Source organism: Rhinoraja longicauda, chromosome 44, assembly GCF_053455715.1.
Source record: "Rhinoraja longicauda isolate Sanriku21f chromosome 44, sRhiLon1.1, whole genome shotgun sequence".
In the NCBI taxonomy this organism is placed as follows: Eukaryota; Metazoa; Chordata; class Chondrichthyes; order Rajiformes; family Arhynchobatidae; genus Rhinoraja; species Rhinoraja longicauda.
The window spans coordinates 6,988,300-7,006,453 of record NC_135996.1 but is presented as its reverse complement, the minus strand read 5'-3'; the positions used below and the strand labels follow the sequence as shown (position 1 = coordinate 7,006,453).

At 49.3% G+C, this 18,154-nt stretch overlaps 1 protein-coding gene across 2 annotated transcripts in view; it reads right to left on the bottom strand.

The window, feature by feature from the left end:
- ilf2 (interleukin enhancer binding factor 2) overlaps positions 1-18,148 on the bottom strand; it is a 39,886-nt gene extending 21,738 nt beyond the window's left edge. For both annotated transcript variants that reach the window (XR_013549662.1, XM_078432017.1), the window contains exons 1-5: positions 18,104-18,148; positions 16,186-16,228; positions 6,927-7,031; positions 5,051-5,128; positions 4,847-4,949 (exon numbers count right to left, since the gene is read on the bottom strand). Coding sequence is in view for 1 of the 2 variants with exons in the window: in XM_078432017.1 (XP_078288143.1) it covers positions 4,847-4,949; positions 5,051-5,128; positions 6,927-7,025 (280 nt within the window). In the remaining variant the exon portion in view is untranslated. The remainder of the gene's footprint in view (positions 1-4,846; positions 4,950-5,050; positions 5,129-6,926; positions 7,032-16,185; positions 16,229-18,103) is intronic.
- Positions 18,149-18,154: the final 6 nt, after the last annotated feature.

Sequence of the window (18,154 nt, the reverse complement as noted above, 5' to 3'; positions counted from 1 at the left end):
CCAGAGGACAGGGGAAAAGATCTGAGCGCTTGCACGAGGCGTACAACGGGGCTGAAAAATTCACACAGAATTACCAGTTTCAAGCCTCTTTTAGTGCATTTCAAAGTAAAAACAGACATCACAAAATAATGTGGAGATGTCACTGTACACTAATAACATTTAAGTGAATTCGCACATTAATTGATAATCAGCCAAAAAAAGTGGTAATTGGCTTTTCTGCTGTGTTTTATATTTTAACCCTGTCTTAATTAATTTAGTTATATAATCTTGCACTTAAATGTAACATCTACTCATTACAGTTCCACCACTGCTTTTCTGGCACTCTTGGTTCCAGGGCTTTGCTGGTTTATCCAGCCGGCCAAGGAAGTCGTTCGGCGATGGGGATTGACGTGCTGGCTCCAGTTGGGCTGGAGTTCCAGAGCCCCGGCCGCAAGTTGCAAATTCAACCCATCGATCGGCCGTGGAAGTCCCGATGAGGTCGAGATTGGCTGCCCTGCCCAGCCTAGGTGCCACATTTTCGGGGAGACTTCCAGGGCGCACGGGGGGGGGGGGGGGGGGGGGGGGGGGGGGAGAAGGCAGGCACGGGTTACTGATAATCGGCCATGATCACCATGAATGGCGGGTGCTGGCTCAAAGGGCCGAATGGCCTCCTCCCCGCACCTATTTTCTCTGTTCCTCCTGCACTGATCCCTGAAAAGATCTAGTTTTCGTCAAAAGATATAGCTCCATTAAAGGAGAATGATAACCAGCAGCAGGATTGAACCTAAACATCCGAGTGAATGAGCTGCAGGGAGATTAAACTCTGCAATTTCCCCAACATTACATGTCAGAGATGGATACAGTAAATGCAAATTACATCAGAGGGGATTAATAACAGAACCAGAGGGCTTGAACAATGTATTCAATGCAGCAAACGGTACACACAAGAGAGCTGAAACTCTGGGGTTATTTTGAAGCTAATTGTCACAACAGCAGGATTATTATGAAAGATTGAGAACCCCTACAGAGCTAAACGCTTTATCCTCATCCCTGACTTAGAAAACAGCGTGGCATGCTGAAATAGATAGCCACGTTATTAAAGATTTGCTGTTAAATATTTTGTGACCTTGCTGTTTTCTCAAAGACTCTGCCTGAACTGATACACCATCGCACTGACCGAGAACTAAACTGGGCGGCACGGTGGCGCAGCGGTAGAGTTGCTGCCTTACAGCGTTACGAACCCGGGTTCCATCCTGACTACGGGTGCTGTGTGTACGGAGTTTGTACGTTCTCCCCGTGACCACGTGGGTGTTTTCTCCGAGATAGAAACATAGAAAATAGGTGTAGGAGGCGGCCATTCGGCCCTTCGAGCCAGCACCGCCATTCAATGTGATCATGGCTGATCGTCCCCAATCAATAACCCGTGCCTGCCTTCTCCCCGTATCCTTTGATTCCACTAGCCCCTAGAGCTCTATCTAACTCTCCCTTAAATCCATCCAGTGATTTGGCCTCCACTGCCCTCTGTGGCAAAGAATTCCACAGATTCACAACTCTCTGGGTGAAAAAGGTTTTTTCTCACCTCAGTTTTAAATGGCCTCCCCTTTATTCTATTCTTCAGTTTCCTCCCACACTCCAAGGACGTGCAGGTTTGTAGGGCAATTAGCTTGGTACAAGTGTAAATTTTCCCTTGTGTGTGTAGGATAGTGTTAGTGTGCGGGGATCACTGGTCGGTGCAGACTCGGTGGGCCGAAGAGGCCTGTTTTCGCGCTGTATCTCTGAACTAAACTAAAAAACTAAGCCATGCTCTTTCATCAGCAGGGTACCACCGATAGAGGGCATGATTATCAAACTGGGAAAACTGTGTTTTTTTAGTTTTAGTTAACAGATACAGCACAGTAACAGACCCCTTCGGCTCACTGAGACCTCACCGACCACCTATCACCCCATACTCCAGCACTATCCTACACACGAGGGACAATTAATATTTTTTATCAAAGGCAATTAGCTTACAACCTTCACGTCTTTGGAGAAAGCCTACGCGGTCACAGGGAGAACGTATAAACTCCTTACAGACAGCACCTGTAGTCAGGATGGAGCTCGGGTCTCTGGCGCTGTGAGGCAGCAGCTCTAACACTGTGCCATCATGAAAGAGTGCAAAATACAGTGCTTTGCCAGCATCGTCCTCAAAACTAAAAATCTAGAAGTCAAGTCAAGTCAAGTCAAGTCAATTTTATTTGTATAGCACATTTAAAAACAACCCACGTTGACCAAAGTGCTGTACATCTGATTAGGTACTAAGGAAAAAAATGAAACATACAGTAGCACGCAAACAGTTCACAGCGCCTCCTCAATGAGCCTCAAACGCTAGGGAGTAGAAATAGGTTTTGAGCCTGGACTTAAAGGAGTCGATGGAGGGGGCAGTTCTGATGGGGAGAGGGATGCTGTTCCACAGTCTAGGAGCTGCAACAGCAAAAGCGCGGTCACCCTGAGCTTAAGCCTAGACCGCGGGATAGTGAGTAGCCCCAAGTCGGCCGACCTGAGGGACCTGGAGTTAGAGAGGGGGATTAGAAGATTTTTGATGTAGGGGGGGGAATGTCCATTTAGGGCTTTATACGTGAATAGGAGGAGCTTGAAGTTGATTCTGTACTGTAAAGGGAGCCAGTGGAGGCCAGAATCGGGGTGATGTGGTCCCTTTTACGGGTACCCGTCAGGAGTCTCGCTGCAGCGTTTTGGACCAGTTGCAGGCGGGACAGGGAAGATTGGCTGATCCCAGTGTATAGGGAGTTGCAGTAGTCTAGGCGGGAGGAAATGAAAGCGTGAATGATTTTTTCTGTGTCGTCGAATTGGAGGAAAGTTTTGATTTTAGCTATGGTTCGAAGTTGGAAGAAGCTGGCTTTTACCACAGCGTTGACTTGCTTATCAAATTTTAATGCAGAGTCAAATATCATGCCGAGGTTTTTGACATGCGGTTTGACTAGGCAGGATAGACTTCCAAGACTGCCTGTTATCGATTTGATGGAGTCGGGGGGGGCCGAATAGGATGACCTCAGACTTGCTCTCATTTAATTGGAGGAAGTTCTGTGCCATCCAACATTTTATGTCCTCAAGGCAGTGTAAGAGGCTGTTTAAATTTGACTGGTTGTTGGGTTTCAGGGGGAGGTAAAGCTGAGTGTCATCGGCATAGCAGTGGAAAGAAATGCCGTGCCTTTGAATGAGTTGGCCAAGGGGGAGCATGTATAGAGAGAAGAGAATGGGGCCTAGGATGGAGCCTTGTGGAACTCCGCAGGAGAGGCTAGCTGGAGCAGAGGAATAACTGCCTATGTTGATGGCGAAACTCCTATCTTTGAGGTACGAAGCGAACCAGCTCAGGGCAGTGCCATCAATGACAACCGCGTACCGGAGACGGTCAATAAGGATGGTGTGGTCCACTGTATCGAACGCTGCGCTGAGGTCGAGAAGGAGCAGGATTGCACAGTCGCCGGTGTCGATGGCGAGAAGATTTAGTTTAGAGATACAGCGCAGAAAACAGACCCTACAGCCCACCGAGTCTGCACCGACCAGTGATCCCCGCACATTAACATTATCCTACACACACTAGGGGCAATTTACATTTATACCAAGCCAATTAACCTACAAACCTACACGTCTTTGGAGTGTAGGATGAAACCGAAGATCTCGGAGAAAACCCATGCAAGTCACGGGGAGAACATACAAACTCCGTACCTACAGCACCCGTGGTCGGGATGGAACCCGGGTCTCTGGCATAAGCTCTACTGCTACGCCACCGATAATTATACTTAAAATATAATTAGGTGCTTGCTATTGAGGGAGTGCGGCGTAGGTTCACCAGTTTAATTCCCGGAATGGAGTGACTGTCATATGTTGAAAGACTGGAGAGACTGGGCTTGTATACACTGGAATTTAGAAGGATGTGAGGGGATCTTATTGCAGATGATACAAAGATGGGTGGTAGTGTGAACTGTGATGCTTTGAGGTTGCAGGGTGACTTGGACAGGTTGTGTGAGTGGGCGGATGCATGGCAGATGCAGTTTAATGTGGATAAGTGTGAGGTTATCCACTTTGGTGGTAAGAATAGGAAGGCAGAGTATTATCTGAATGGTGTCAAGTTAGGAACAGGGGACGTACAACGAGATCTGGGTGTCCTAGTGCATCAGTCACTGAAAGGAAGCATGCAGGTACAGCAGGCAGTGAAGAAAGCCAATGGAATGTTGGCCTTCATAACAAGAGGAGTTGAGTATAGGAGCAAAGAGGTCCTTCTGCAGTTGTACAGGGCCCTAGTGAGACCGCACCTGGAGTACTGTGTGCAGTTTTGGTCTCCAAATTTGAGGAAGGATATTCTTGTTATTGAGGGCGTGCAGCGTAGGTTTACTAGGTTAATTCCCGGAATGGCGGGACAATCATATGTTGAAAGACTGGGGCGACTGGGATGTATACACTGGAATTTAGAAGGATGAGAGGGGATCTTATTGAAGCGTAAAAGATTATTAAGGGATTGGACACGCTAGAGGCAGGAAACATGTTCCCAATGTTGGGGGAGTCCAGAACCAGGGGCCACAGTTAAAGAAAAGGGTCGGCCATTTAGAACGGAGACGGGGGAAAAACCTTTTCGCTCAGAGTTGTAAATCTGTGGAATTCTCTGCCTCAGAAGGCAGTGGATGCTTTCAAGAGAGAGTTAGATAGAGCTCTTAAAGATGGCAGAGTCACTGATTGTGGATGATCAGCCATGATCACATTGAATGGCGGTGCGGGCTCGAAGGGCATCCTGCATCTATTGTCTATTGTACAATTATTTATTTAACTTAAATGGACAATTGAATGATGGTCTCCTGATTAGTTTAACACTCACAGGTTGGCAAGATCTTCAGGATAACTACGAGGTCGGCGACATTATGGCCCATCATCATGGTTCCCTTCTTGTACGAGCCCACTTGACGCACTTCTTCGATTTGCTGTGGAGAACGGAAAAAGAAACACAAACTTAAAATCCACTCGCAAGGAAAATAAAGAGCGTAAATTCATTGTCCAGACATCGAGAGATTGCTGAACCTACCACTTCGAAGTTGCCTGGGGCCACAATCAGATTATCAATGACATTGTTAATCTTCGTCACGAGGGATAGTATCGAAGCCTAGAAAACAACAACATTTTTACTGGAAGAGCAAAACACCATAGATTTACAACAGTAGGATGTGTCGGAAAGAACTGCAGATGCCGGTTTAAATAGAAGTTAGACACAAAATGCTGGAGTAACTCAGCGGGTCAGGGGGGAAGGAACGGGTGTCGTTTCGGATCGAAACCCGAAATGTCACCCTTTCCTTCTCCCCCGAGATGCTGCCTGACCCGCTGAGTTACTCCAGCATTTTGTGTCTACAACAGCAGGATTATGAGCTCAGCGGTAGAGTTGCTGCCTCACAGCGCCAGAGACCCGTGTTCCATCCCGACTACGGGCACTGCCTGTAAGGAGTTTGTACGTTCTCCCTGTGACCGCGTGGGTTTTCTCCAGGTGCTCCGGTTTCCACCCAAACTCCAGACGTACAGGTTTGTGTTTGGGTTGCTGTTGTTTAAATTAATTAAATTATTGCATCATATGGGAGGCGCATTCCCAATCTCGTTGTACCCCTGTACAATGACAATAAAGATATATTGTATTGTATATTGTAAGTTAATTTGGCTTTGGTTAAAAATTGTAGATTGACCTGAGGTTTTTGTAGATTTAGATATACAGCGCGGAAACAGGTCCTTCGGCCCACCGGGTCGGCGCCGCCCAGCGTTCCCCGCACATTAACACTATCCTACACACACTAGGGACAATTTTTACATTTGCCCAGACAATTAACCTACACCCCGAGGGTGTGTAGGATTGTGTTAGTGCATGGGGCGATCGCTGGTCGGAGCAGACTTTGTGGGACGAAGGGCCTGCTTCCGCGCTGCAGAGCTCTGTGGCTTACCGAATAGTGAGCGGCCTGGATAGGCTGGATATGGAGAGGTTGTTTCCACTAGTGGGAGAGTCTAGGACCGAGATCATCGGAGAAAATAAACTAAACTGAAGGGAAAGCAGGCAGTGAAGAAAGCGAATGGTATGTTGGCATTCATAGCGAGGGGATTTGAGTATAGGAGCAGGGAGGTTCTGCTGCAGTTGTACAGGGCATTGGTGAGACCACACCTGGAGTATTGTGTACAGTTTTGGTCTCCTAATCTGAGGAAAGACATTCTTGCCATAGAGGGAGTACAGAGAAGGTTCACCAGATTGATTCCTGGGATGGCAGGACTTTCATATGAAGAAAGACTGGATAGACTGGGCTTGTACTCGCTGGAATTTAGAAGATTGAGGGGGGATCTTATAGAAACTTACAAAATTCTTAAGGGGTTGGACAAGCTAGATGCAGGAAGATTGTTCCCGATGTTGGGGAAGTCCAGAACAAGGGGTCACAGTTTAAGGTAAGGGGGAAGTCTTTTAGGACCGAGATGAGAACGTTTTTTTTCACACAGAGAGTGGTGAATCTGTGGAATTCTCTGCCACAGAAGGTAGTTGAGGCCAGTTCATTGGCTATATTTAAGAGGGAGTTAAATGTGGCCCTTGTGGCTAAAGGGATCAGGGGGTATGGAGAGAAGGCAGGTACAAGATACTGAATTGGATGATCAGCCATGATCATATTGAATGGCGGTGCAGGCTCGAAGGGCCGAATGGCCTACTCCTGCACCTATTTTCTATGAAAGGTGTTTGGGCGAGGAGCGGGACGTAGTACCCAAGGAAGGTGATGGGGCTCGCCTGGAAAGGGCACCGCTCATGAGATCTACAGCGCAGACCAGACTTATGAAAATGGCGGCTCTTGCACGCGGGCTCAGTGGACTATTTCTGCACACTCTGCTAATCGGGGACGTGGCAAAAGCTTCGCACCACTTCTGAAGAACATAACCATCCTCACCTGTTCAGCAGGAGTGGGGGACAGGTCTTGGTTTCGCTTTAGCAAGGCTTCACTCAAAGTGGTTTCATCTGGAGCGGGCTTCACCCTGGGGAAAGCCATCTCGCACTGCAAAGGAACACAAGGGAGTGAATTGCAAGAGAAAATCTCAGGCACATGATTAAAGCAAGTAGCTGCTCTTTTTTTTAACAAAAGTTTAGAGATTCACCAAGATCACGCTGACCAACAATCGCCCATACTCTAGAAACATAGAAAATAGGTGCAGGAGAGGCAATTTGGCCCTTCGAGCCAGCACTGCCATTGGCTGATTGTCCACAATCAGTACCCCGTTCTGCTTTCTTCCCATATCCCTTGATTCCGTTAGCCCTATGAGCTAAATCTAACTTTCTCTTGAAAGCATCCAGTGAATCGGCCTTCTGTGGCACTGCCTTCTGTGGCATAGAATTCCAGATTCACAACTCTCTGGGTGAAAAAGTTTTTTTTTCTCACCTCAGTTTTAAATGGCTTCCCCTTTATTCTTAGACTGTGTGTGGCCCCCTGATTCTGGACTCCCCCAACGTTGGGAACATTTTTTCCTGCATCTAGCTTGTCAGTCCTTCTACTTCAATGTTCTCCCAGTTTCACACCTTGCACACTAGGGACAATTTACGGAAGCCAATTAACCTACCAACCTGCACATCTTTGGAATGTGGTAGGAAACTCGGAGCACCCGGACACCCCGAGCCTGTGTGACATCATGGTGAGGGCACTGCACAACCTAACCTCAGCAACTGTGATTTTCTCAGTACTGCGTCTTTGGTTGCACTATGCACTTTGGCTTTGCACATTTTATTTACAGTTGAGTTTAGAGATACAAAGCGGAAACAGGCCCTTCGGCCCACCGAGTCCACGCCGACCAGCGATCCCCGCACACTAACACTATCCTACGCACACTAGGGACAATGTTTACATTTACCAAGCCAATTAACCGACAAACCCGCACGTCTTTGGAGCGTGGGAGGAAACTGAAGATCTCGGAGAAAACGCACGCAGGTCACGGGGAGAACGTGCAAACTCCGTACAGACAGCGCCCGTAGTCGGGATGGAACCCGGGTCTCCGGCGCTGCATTCGCTGTAAGGCAGCAACTCTACCGCTGCGCCACCATGCCGCCCTATGGTATAACCGACTGTTATGGTTATAACAGTTACTTGGTATTACCATGATTAATTTAATGTATTTTTGATTCTCAGATATTATCTGCGTGTTTATGGGGCTGTGAAGCTGCAGCAAGAATCTCATTCTTCTGCTGTCGTTACATAATGCACTTAAACATTCCAGACACTTGAAGCGGGAGGTAACTAAACCGTAAAGCTGGGAGATGAATGTTTATAAAGATCGATAGATTAAGTGAATGGGGAGGAAATTGGCTGGTGTTTACTGTTATGAAATGCAAGTTAATCCACTGAGTCTCGAGTCAATTGAATTCTTGTTAAATAACAGGGACAAGCTGCCAAATGAGCCTTAAGTGCAGTACCATGCATCATTGAACAGTCTGTCAACAGAGTACATGGTAGCAGCGAGAGAAAGAAAGAGAGAGAGAGAGAGCAGACGAGGAACCAAGAGAGAGAGCTCCAGATACCTCTATGTTCCATATCCCTCAACACATTCCCTATCCATGTACCTGTCCAAGTGGCTTTTACAATCATGGTCATATTTTATTAGCCAAGTATGTTTTGCAACATACGAGGAATTTGATTTGCCGTACAGTCATACCAATAAAAAGCAACAGAACACACAAAATACATTTTAACATGAACATCCACCACAGTGACTCCTCCACATTCCTCACTGTGATGGAAGGCGAAAAAAAAGTTAAATCTTCTTCCCTTCGTTGTCCTCCCGCGGTCGAGGGCCTCGAGCCTTCCACTGACGGGACGATCTTGGTTCCCGTAGCCAGCGGCGTTTGGGCCCTCCACATGGTGGCGGTCAAGCTCCTGCATCGGGGGGGGGGGGGGGGGCTAGTAGAACCTTCTGCCCCGCACAGGGCGATCGGACCCAGGGGCTAGTCGAACCTTCTGCGATTTGGAGCTTCCCGACATCGGTCTCTGCCGGAGACCACGAGGTCCACGATGTTGAAATCCGCAGGGCGCGGTTGGAGCGCCGATCTTCGCACAGTTGGAATGTCGTTATTGCACCTGTCTCAACGACCGCCTCGGGCAGCTCGTTCAAATACCCATCACCCTCGGAGCGAAAAAGTGGCCAGCCCCCCCAAGTTCCTGTTAAATCTTTCGCCTCTCACAGAAAATCTATGTCCTCTGCAGATGTTCACCGATTCTTGATGCCTGTACTCTGGGTAAGACTGTGCATTCACCCTCACGATCCTCTACACCTTTATAAGATAACCCCTCAGCCACATGCGCTCCAAGGAATTAAGTCTGGATGAAGAAAGACTGGATGGACTCGGCTTGTACTCGCTGGAATTTAGAAGATTGAGGGGGGGTCTTATAGAAACGTACAAAATTCTCAAGGGGTTGGACAGGCTAGATGCAGGAAGATTGTTCCCGATGTTGGGGAAGTCCAGAACAAGGGGTCACAGTTTAAGGATAAGGGGGAAGTCTTTTAGGACCGAGATGAGAACGTTTTCTTTCACACAGAGAGTGGTGAATCTGTGGAATTCTCTGCCACAGAAGGTAGTTGAGGCCAGTTCATTGGCTATATTTAAGAGGGAGTTAGATGTGGCCCTTGTGGCTAAAGGGATCAGGGGGTATGGAGAGAAGGCAGGTACGGGATACTGAGTTGGATGATCAGCCATGATCATATTGAATGGCGGTGCGTACAGGCTCGAAGGGCCGAATGGCCTACTCCTGCACCTATTTTCTATGTTTCTAAGTCCTAAAAATCAGACTAAAGTGAAGACTGGACATCCTCTCCACGTCCTCAACAGTCTGAAGAAGGGTCTCGACCCGAAACGTCACCCATTCCTTCTCTCCAGAGATGCTGCCTGACCCGCTGAGTTACTCCAGCATATTGTGTCTATCTTCGATTTAAACCAGCATCTGCAGTTCTTTCCTCCACCAGGAACTGCAGATTCTGATTTACACCCAAGGTAGACACAAAATGGTGGGGCAACTCAGCGGGACAGGCAGCATCTCTGGAGACAAGAAATGGGTGGCGTTTCGGGTCGAGACCCTTCTTCTTTCCGCTGACTAGCACATAAACAAAAGCTTTTCACTGCCTTTTCACTTTCGAATGCCTCCAAACTCAGTTCCCCAGCCCCGCACGGCCCGATTCTACCTCCTACCCAAAATCCACATCTGCAGCTTTTCACTGTACCTTGGTAGATATGACAATAAACTAAACAAAACAAATTGAGATGCTGCCTGTCCCACTGAGTTGCTCCGGCATTTTGTACCCATCTAAAAAAAATGCTGGAATACATTGCCGGTCAGACAGCATCCACGGAAAGCAGTTTATTCACAAAATGCTGGAGTAACTCAGCAGGTCAGGCAGCATCTCAGGAGAGAAGGAATGGGTGACGTTTCGGGTCTCGACCCTTCTTCAGACTGAAGGGTCTCGACCCGAAATGTCACCCATTCCTTCTCTCCTGAGATGCTGCCTGGCCTGCTGAGTTACTCCAGCATTTTGTGAACAAATACCTTCGATTTGTACCAGCATCTGCAGTTATTTTCTTACACTCCATGGAAAGCAGAAGCGTTTTAGATTACCCTTCTGATAGTTGTTGACCCGAAATGTCTCCAGACACTAGGTCATCTGGCCAGCACTACCCAGCATGTTGTGCTTTGATTTCTGATCCCAGAGTCTAAATTAGGTTCAGTGCCAGGAAGAGAAATGGATAGACTGGTTGATAGGGTGTTTTTGTAAAAGAGAGCGCTGTTCCCCAGTCGGTTTTTGAAGGAGTCAGTGCGCAGCGAGCTGATTTTCCTGGCACACTTTGATGATTTTAGACTGTATTAAAACGGTCACCAGAGGCAAAGGCTGGCAAGAACCGCAAACTTATGAAATTTTACAACACAGACGACGACTGCACCCACATCAATTGAAAAGCAGCTGTCCAAACTAATCTCACATTAAAGCTCCAGCTTGCCAGACTCTACAGTTGGACAACGGGCAAGGGGCACGGTAAGTAGGTGGGTTATAAATTCTGTAGAGAAATCAAGATATTATTCGAGGGCACTTTGACAGAAGGCGCAGGTTGGTAAGTCGATTAAGGCAGCACAAGGAAGACTTTTACCAGCTGAGGCATGGAATATGAGAGCAGGGAGATTGCAAAGTGTACAAAATGGATGTTTTCAAGAGAGAGATAGATTTAGCTCTTGGGGCTAACGGAATCAAGGGATATGGGGAGAAAGCAGGAACGGGGAACTGATTTTGGATGATCAGCCATGATCATATTGAATGGCGGTACTGGCTCGAAGGGCCGAATGGCCTACTGCTGCACTTATTTTCCATGTTTCTAAAATGTGCATACAGTCATGATAACATTACAAGATTGAAATAAAGGGACAACAGTGTCCCAGTCTAAGGTTGATTTAGATTTTCAGCGCGGAAACAGGCCCTTCGGCCCACCGAATCCACGCCGCCCAGCAATCCCCGCACATTAACACTATCCTACACCCACTAGGGACAATTTTTACATTTACCCAGTCAATTAACCTACATACCTGTACGTCTTTGGAGTGTGGGAGGAAACCGAAGATCTCGGAGAAAACCCACGCAGGTCACGGGGAGAGCGTGCAAACTCCGTATAGACGGCGCCCGTAATCAGGAGTGAACCTGACTCTCCGGCGCTGCATTCGCTGTAAGGCAGCAACTCTACCGCTGCGCCACCGTGCCGCCAGGGTGCAGTCTATGGTAGACACAAAATGCTGGAGTAACTCAGCGGGTCAGGCAGCATCTCGGGAAAGAAGGAATGGGAGACGTTTCGGGTCGAGACCCTTCTTCGTTCTGAAGAAGGGTCTCAACCTGAAAGGTCACCCATTCCTTCTCACCCGAGATGCTGCCTGACCCGCTGGGTTACTCCTGCAGTTTGTGTCCACCTCCATGTTCCTATCTCTGCCCTTGTTTGAGGCATTTGGTTTCAACAGCAACGTCATCTCGCAAGCTCATAGGTCCACGGTCCATCCGTTCACATTCCAAAGGGATTATTCCCTATGGATGCCCACTGAAAGATCTTGCCCCTCTAAGACTGCAGAGAGATTTACAAGGACGTTGTCAGAACTTGAAGACTTGAGCTGCAGGGAGAGGTTGGCCAGGCCAGGAGTTTATTCCTTGGATGGTGCAGGAAGATGAGGGGTGATTTGAAGTGTGTAAAACCACGAGGGGAAATAGATAGGGTGAATACCCGGGTTTATTCCCCCCAGAGTAAGGTGGCACGGTGGCGCAGTGGTAGAGTTGCTGCCTTACAGCGAATGCAGCGCCGGAGACCCGGGTTCTGTCTGTACGGAGTTTGCACGTTCTCCCCGTGACCTGCATGGGTTTTCTCCGAGATCTTCGGTTTCCTCCCACACTCCACAGACGTACAGGTATGTAGGTTAATTGGCTTGACAAATGTAAACATTGTCCCGAGTGGGTATGAGATAGTGTGTCAATGTGTGGGGATCGCTGGTTAGCGCGGACTCGGTGGGCCGAAAGGGCCCGTTTCCGCGCTGTATCTCTAAACTAAACTAGGGGAATCAGGAACTAGAGGACATTAGTTTAAGGTGAGAGGGGAAAGAGTTAATAGGAACATGAGGGGCAACTTTCCCACACAGAGGGTTGCGAGTGTATGGAACTAACTGCCAGAGGAGCTCGTAGGTACGAGGACGTAGTTGAGGCTGGGACTATCCCATCGTTTAAGAAACAGTTGGACAGGTTTGGAGGGATATGAACCAAGCGCAGGCAAGTGGGACCAGAGTAGCTGGGACATTGTTGGCCGGTGTGGGCGAGTTGGGCCGAAGGGCCTGTTTCCGCACTGAATAAATCTATGACTCTAGGTACGATCACATTTAAATGGCATTTGGATAGGAAAGGTTTAGATGTATGGGCATTGTGGGCAGGTCGGACGAGTACAAATGGGGCATCGTGGTCAGCATCGATAAGCTGGGAAATGGGCCTATTTTCGGGCTGCATGACACTATGATCCTATTAGAGTCAACCCCCAGAGTAAGAGAGAGAGGAACAATAGACAATAAGTGCAGGAGTAGACCATTCGGCCCTTCGAGCCAGCACCGCCATTCAATGTGATCATGGCTGATCATTCTCAATCAGTACCCCGTTCCTGCCTTCTCCCCATACCCCCTGACTCCGCTATCCTTAAGAGCTCTATCTAGCTCCCTCTTGAATGCATTCAGAGAATTGGCCTCCACTGCCTTGTGAGGCAGAGAATTCCACAGATTCACAACTCTCTGACTGAAAAAGTTTTTCCTCATCTCGGTTCTAAAAGGCCTACCCCTTATTCTTAAACTGTGGCCCCTTGTTCTGGACTCCCCCAACATTGGGAACATGTTTCCTGCCTCTAACGTGTCCAACCCCTTAATAATCTTATACGTTTCGATAAGATCTCCTCTCATCCTTCTAAATTCCAGTGTATACAAGCCTAGTCGCTCCAGTCTTTCAACATATGACAGTCCCACCATTCCGGGAACTGTAAACCTAGTAAACCTACGCTGCACACCCTCATTAGCAAGAATTGGTGGCACGGGTTTAAAGTGAGAGGGCGTTGGGCCGAAGGGGCTGTTTTCATGCCCTGTGACGCTATTCCAATAATCCAAAAAATAAAATCCATTCATTCACGGACCCAAGAGGGGCTACAGTCTAAGAATAAAGGGGAGGCCGTGCTGTGGCACGGTGGCGCAGCGGTAGAGTTGCTGCCTTACAGCGAATGCAGCGCCGGAGCCTCAGGTTCGATCCTGACTACGGGCGCCGTCTGTACGGAGTTTGTACGTTCTCCCCGTGACCTGCGTGGGTTTTCTCCGAGATCTTCGGTTTCCTCCCACACTCCAAAGACGTACAGGTATGTAGGTTAATTGGCTGGGCAAATGTTTAAAAAAAACATTGTCCCTAGTGGGCGTAGGATAGTGTTAGTGTGCGGGGATCGCTGGGCGGCGCGGACCCGGTGGGCCAAAGGGCCTGTTTCTGCGCTGTATCTCTAAATCTAAAACTGAGGTGAGAAAGAGAGTTGTGAATTTGTGGAATTTTCTGCCACAGAGGGCAGTGGAGGCCAATTCACTGGATGAGTTTAAAATACAGTTAAATAGAGCTCCAGGGGCTAGTGGAATCGAGGGATATGGGGAGAAGGCAGGCACGAGTTACTGATTGTGGACGATCAGCCATGATCACAATGAATGTGCTGGCTCGAAGGGCCAAATGGCCTCCCCCTGCACCTATTTTCTATGTTTCTAACAGACTGCTCAAATGGAGAATTAACATCACAAGCAAACTCAACATCAAAGAATTGATCACCTCGAGTACAAAGGGACAAGAATGAGCAACAAGCTGAGACGCCAGGGTCAAGATGTATTCAATTCGTTGAAAAGACACGCTCAGATTTGCAAAATATCTTCCAAAACATCAAAACATTTCAAAAGCGTTTCATGTTAATGATACCAGTTTTGAAATTCACTGACACTCACTGCACTATGAATGAGATAATGTCTTAACCGGTCTATTCACAATTAATTGGTGCCTCAGAAACCTCCATTCCATTTCCCAGTGGGGTCATTTGGTCTTTCACTGTGTTTCTAAGAAACAGAGCCGTTGGTGTAACTCAGCGGGTCAGGCAGCATCTCTGGAGAGAAGGAACGGGTGACGTTTCAGGTCGAGACCCTTCTTCGGACTACAGACCCTTCTCGACCCGAAACGTCACCCATTCCTTCTCTCCAGAGATGCTGCCTGACCTGCTGAGTTACACATCAGTCTAAGGAAGGGTCTCGACCCGAAACGTCACGCATTCCTTCTCTCCAGAGATACTGCCTGACCTGCTGAGTTACACATCAGTCTGAGAAAGGGTCTCGACCCAAAACGTCACCCATTCCTTCTCTCCAGAGATGCTGCCTGACCCGCTGAGTTACTCCAGCATTTTGTGTCTACCTTCGATTTAAACCACCAGCATCTGCAGTTTTTTTGTTCCTAGCCGTTGGTTTAACATCATCTTAATCAAAAAAGAAGCAACAGCACCTTGATAGCACACCTTAAAATACTTTTGGGCATCATAGTGGTGCAAAGGTATAGCTGCTACCTCACAACGCAAAAGACCCAGGCTTGATCCAGACCACGGGTGCTGTCTTTACAGAGTTTAGTTTAGTTATGCAGCCCTTTCAGCCCACCGGGTCCGCGCCGACCAGCGATTCCCCGCACACTAACACTATCCTATACCCACTAGGGACAATTTTTACATTTTTACCAAGCCAATCAAACTACATACCTGAACGTCCTTGGAGTGTGGGAGGAAACCGAACATCTCGGAGAAAACCCACGCAGGTCACGGGGAGAACGGGAGTCCAGCGTCTGTGGTCGCGATCGAACCCGGGTCTTCGGCGCTGCATTCGCGATAAGGCAACAACTCTACCGCTGCACCACCTGGATTTTGTACGTTCTCCCCGTGACCTGCGTGGGTTTTCCACACTCCAAAGATGTACGGGTTTATAGACTAATTGGCTTGGTTAAATTGCAAATTGACTCCAGTGTGTGTAGGATAGCTCTAGTTTACGCGATGACCGCTGGACTCTGTGGGCCGAAGGGCGTGTTTCCATATTGTCTCTAAACTACTTAACTCCAAATGCGGGCCGTCACTCTGAAAGCAGGGGAAGGCACGCGTAGACAATGATGAGGCCACCATCCCCAAAGTGGTCACACGTTCCCAATGTTGAGGGTGTCCAGAACAAGGGGCCACACAGTTTAAGAATAAGGGGTAGGCCATTTAGAACTGAGATGAGGAAAAACTTTTTCAGTCGGAGAGTTGTGAATCTATGGAATTCTCTGCCTCAGAAGGCAGTGGAGGCCAATTCTCTGAATGCATTCAAGAGAGAGCTAGATAGAGCTCTTAAGGATAGCGGAGTCAGGGGGTATGGGGAGAAGGCAGGAACGGGGTACTGATGGAGAATGATCAGCCATGATCACATTGAATGGTGGTGCTGGCTCGAAGGGCCGAATGGCCTCCTCCTGCACCTATTGCCTATAAGTCGGCACATTCTCCCTGTGACCACGCGGGTGCTCCAGTTTCCCATAGAATGCAATATAACCAACCAATATAAATACCTTCAAGATGAATGAGTTGTGACTTACCACATAGAAGTCAAATGGGATGTGTGGGACGAAAGGTCTGAATCTGTTGGCGTAAGAACAAAAAGTTTCAAGTTAGTAAGGGCGAGGCACGGCGGTAGAGTTGCTGCCTTACAGTGCTGACAGCTCCAGAGGCCCAGGTTTGATCCTGACTGCGGGTGTTTGTCTGTACGGAGTATTCAGTTGTGCCCGTGACCTACGTGGGTTTTCACCAGGCGCTCTGGTTTCCTCCCACACTCCAAAGACGTGCAGGTTTGTAGGTTAATTTTAGTTTTTAGTTTTAGAGACACAGCGCGGAAACAGGCCCTTCAGCCCACCGGGTCCGCGCCGACCAGCGATCCCCGCACACTAACACTATCCTACACCCACCAGGGACAATTTTTACATTTACCAAGCCAACTAACCTACAAACCTGCACGTGTTTGGAGTGTGGGAAACCGAAGAACTCGGAGAAAACCCACGCAGGTCACGGGGAGAACGTGCAAACTCCGTACAGACAGCGCCCGTAGTCTGGATTGAACCCGGGGCTCCGGCGCTGCAATGGACGCTAGTGCGTGTAGGACATTGTTAGTGTGCATGGGGCCCCCCTGTTTCCGCACCGCATCTCCAAACTAAAACTAAACCTGGATTCCAAAAGTACAGAAACTTGAACAAACTCATCTCTGGCCCGTTCACCGGCGGACCTTTCACCGTCCGGCGTGGCCTGGAACGTGGCAACTCCAACAGCCTGACCACGGGAGAAGACGGCAGGGGAAGAGAAAAAGACATTCTGGCCTTCCATCACAGTGAGGAGGCGACTCACTGTGATGGATGTTTCTTTTTGTTTGATTTGTGTGTGTTATTGCTTATTTTTATTGCTCTTGTTGTTGGACTGTGGGCAATCTTTCATTTCACTGGCTAACGGCTGCGGCTCTCTGGCAATCTGTTTGTCCTTTTTTCTTTTTTTTGTTTGTGTCGGTGTTGGGATGGTTTTTGTTTCTGTTTTTGGCTGTGTATGTGTGGGGGGGGGGAGGGGGGTGTGGGGTGGGGCGGGGGAAACCTTTCTTTTATTAGGTCTCTTCCCCGGGGCGCAGCTCGCCCGTGGGGCCTTCCATCGCCCGGCGCGGCTCGGCCGCTGGACTTAACATCGCCGGCGCGGCTCGGCCGCGGGACCTAACAGTGCCCGGCGCAGCTCGGCCGCGGGGCCTTCCACCACCCGGTCGGGCCGCGGGACGGTTCAGCGCTCGGTGCGGCTCGGCCGCTGGGCCTTCCATCGCCCGGTGCGGCTCGGCCACGGAACGGTTCAGAGCCCGGCGCGGCCGCGGGGCCTTCCATCGCCCGGCGCGGCTCGGCTGCGGGACTTAACATCGCCGGCGCGGCTCGGCCGCGGGACGTTTCAGTGCCCGGTGCGGCTCGGCCGCGGGACGTTTCAGTGCCCGGTGCGGCTTGGCCGCGGGACGTTTCAGTGCCCGGTGTGGCTCGGCCCCGGGACGTTTCAGTGCCCGGCGCGGCTTGGCCGCTGGACTTAATATCGCCAGCGCGGCTCGGCCGCGGGATGTTTCGGTGCCCGGTGCGGCTCGGCCGCTGGACTTAATATCGCCCGGTGCGGCCGCGGGACGTTTCGGTGCCCGGGGCAGCTCGGCCGCGGGGCCTTCCATCCCCTTGCGGGGGCTGTGCATGTCGTTTGCCTCGGTAGGGGGTCGAGCTGCCTGTCCGTGGGTGCGGGGGGAAGAGAGGGGAAGTTTTGTTGCCTCCATCACAGTGAGGGGGTGTTTGGAGTCACTGTGATGGATGTTTGTGTTGGGGTCGTGTGTCCTGTGTTCTTTTCTTTTTTGCTGTGTCTTGTGACTGCTGAAATTTCGTTCGGTATTTATACCGAATGACAATAAAGTTTTGTTATGTTATGTTATTTATGTGTATGTGACAAATAAACTTGACTTACCCTCCTACCGGGCCACCCCTTGCACCGAAACGTCCACGACCACGGCCTCTG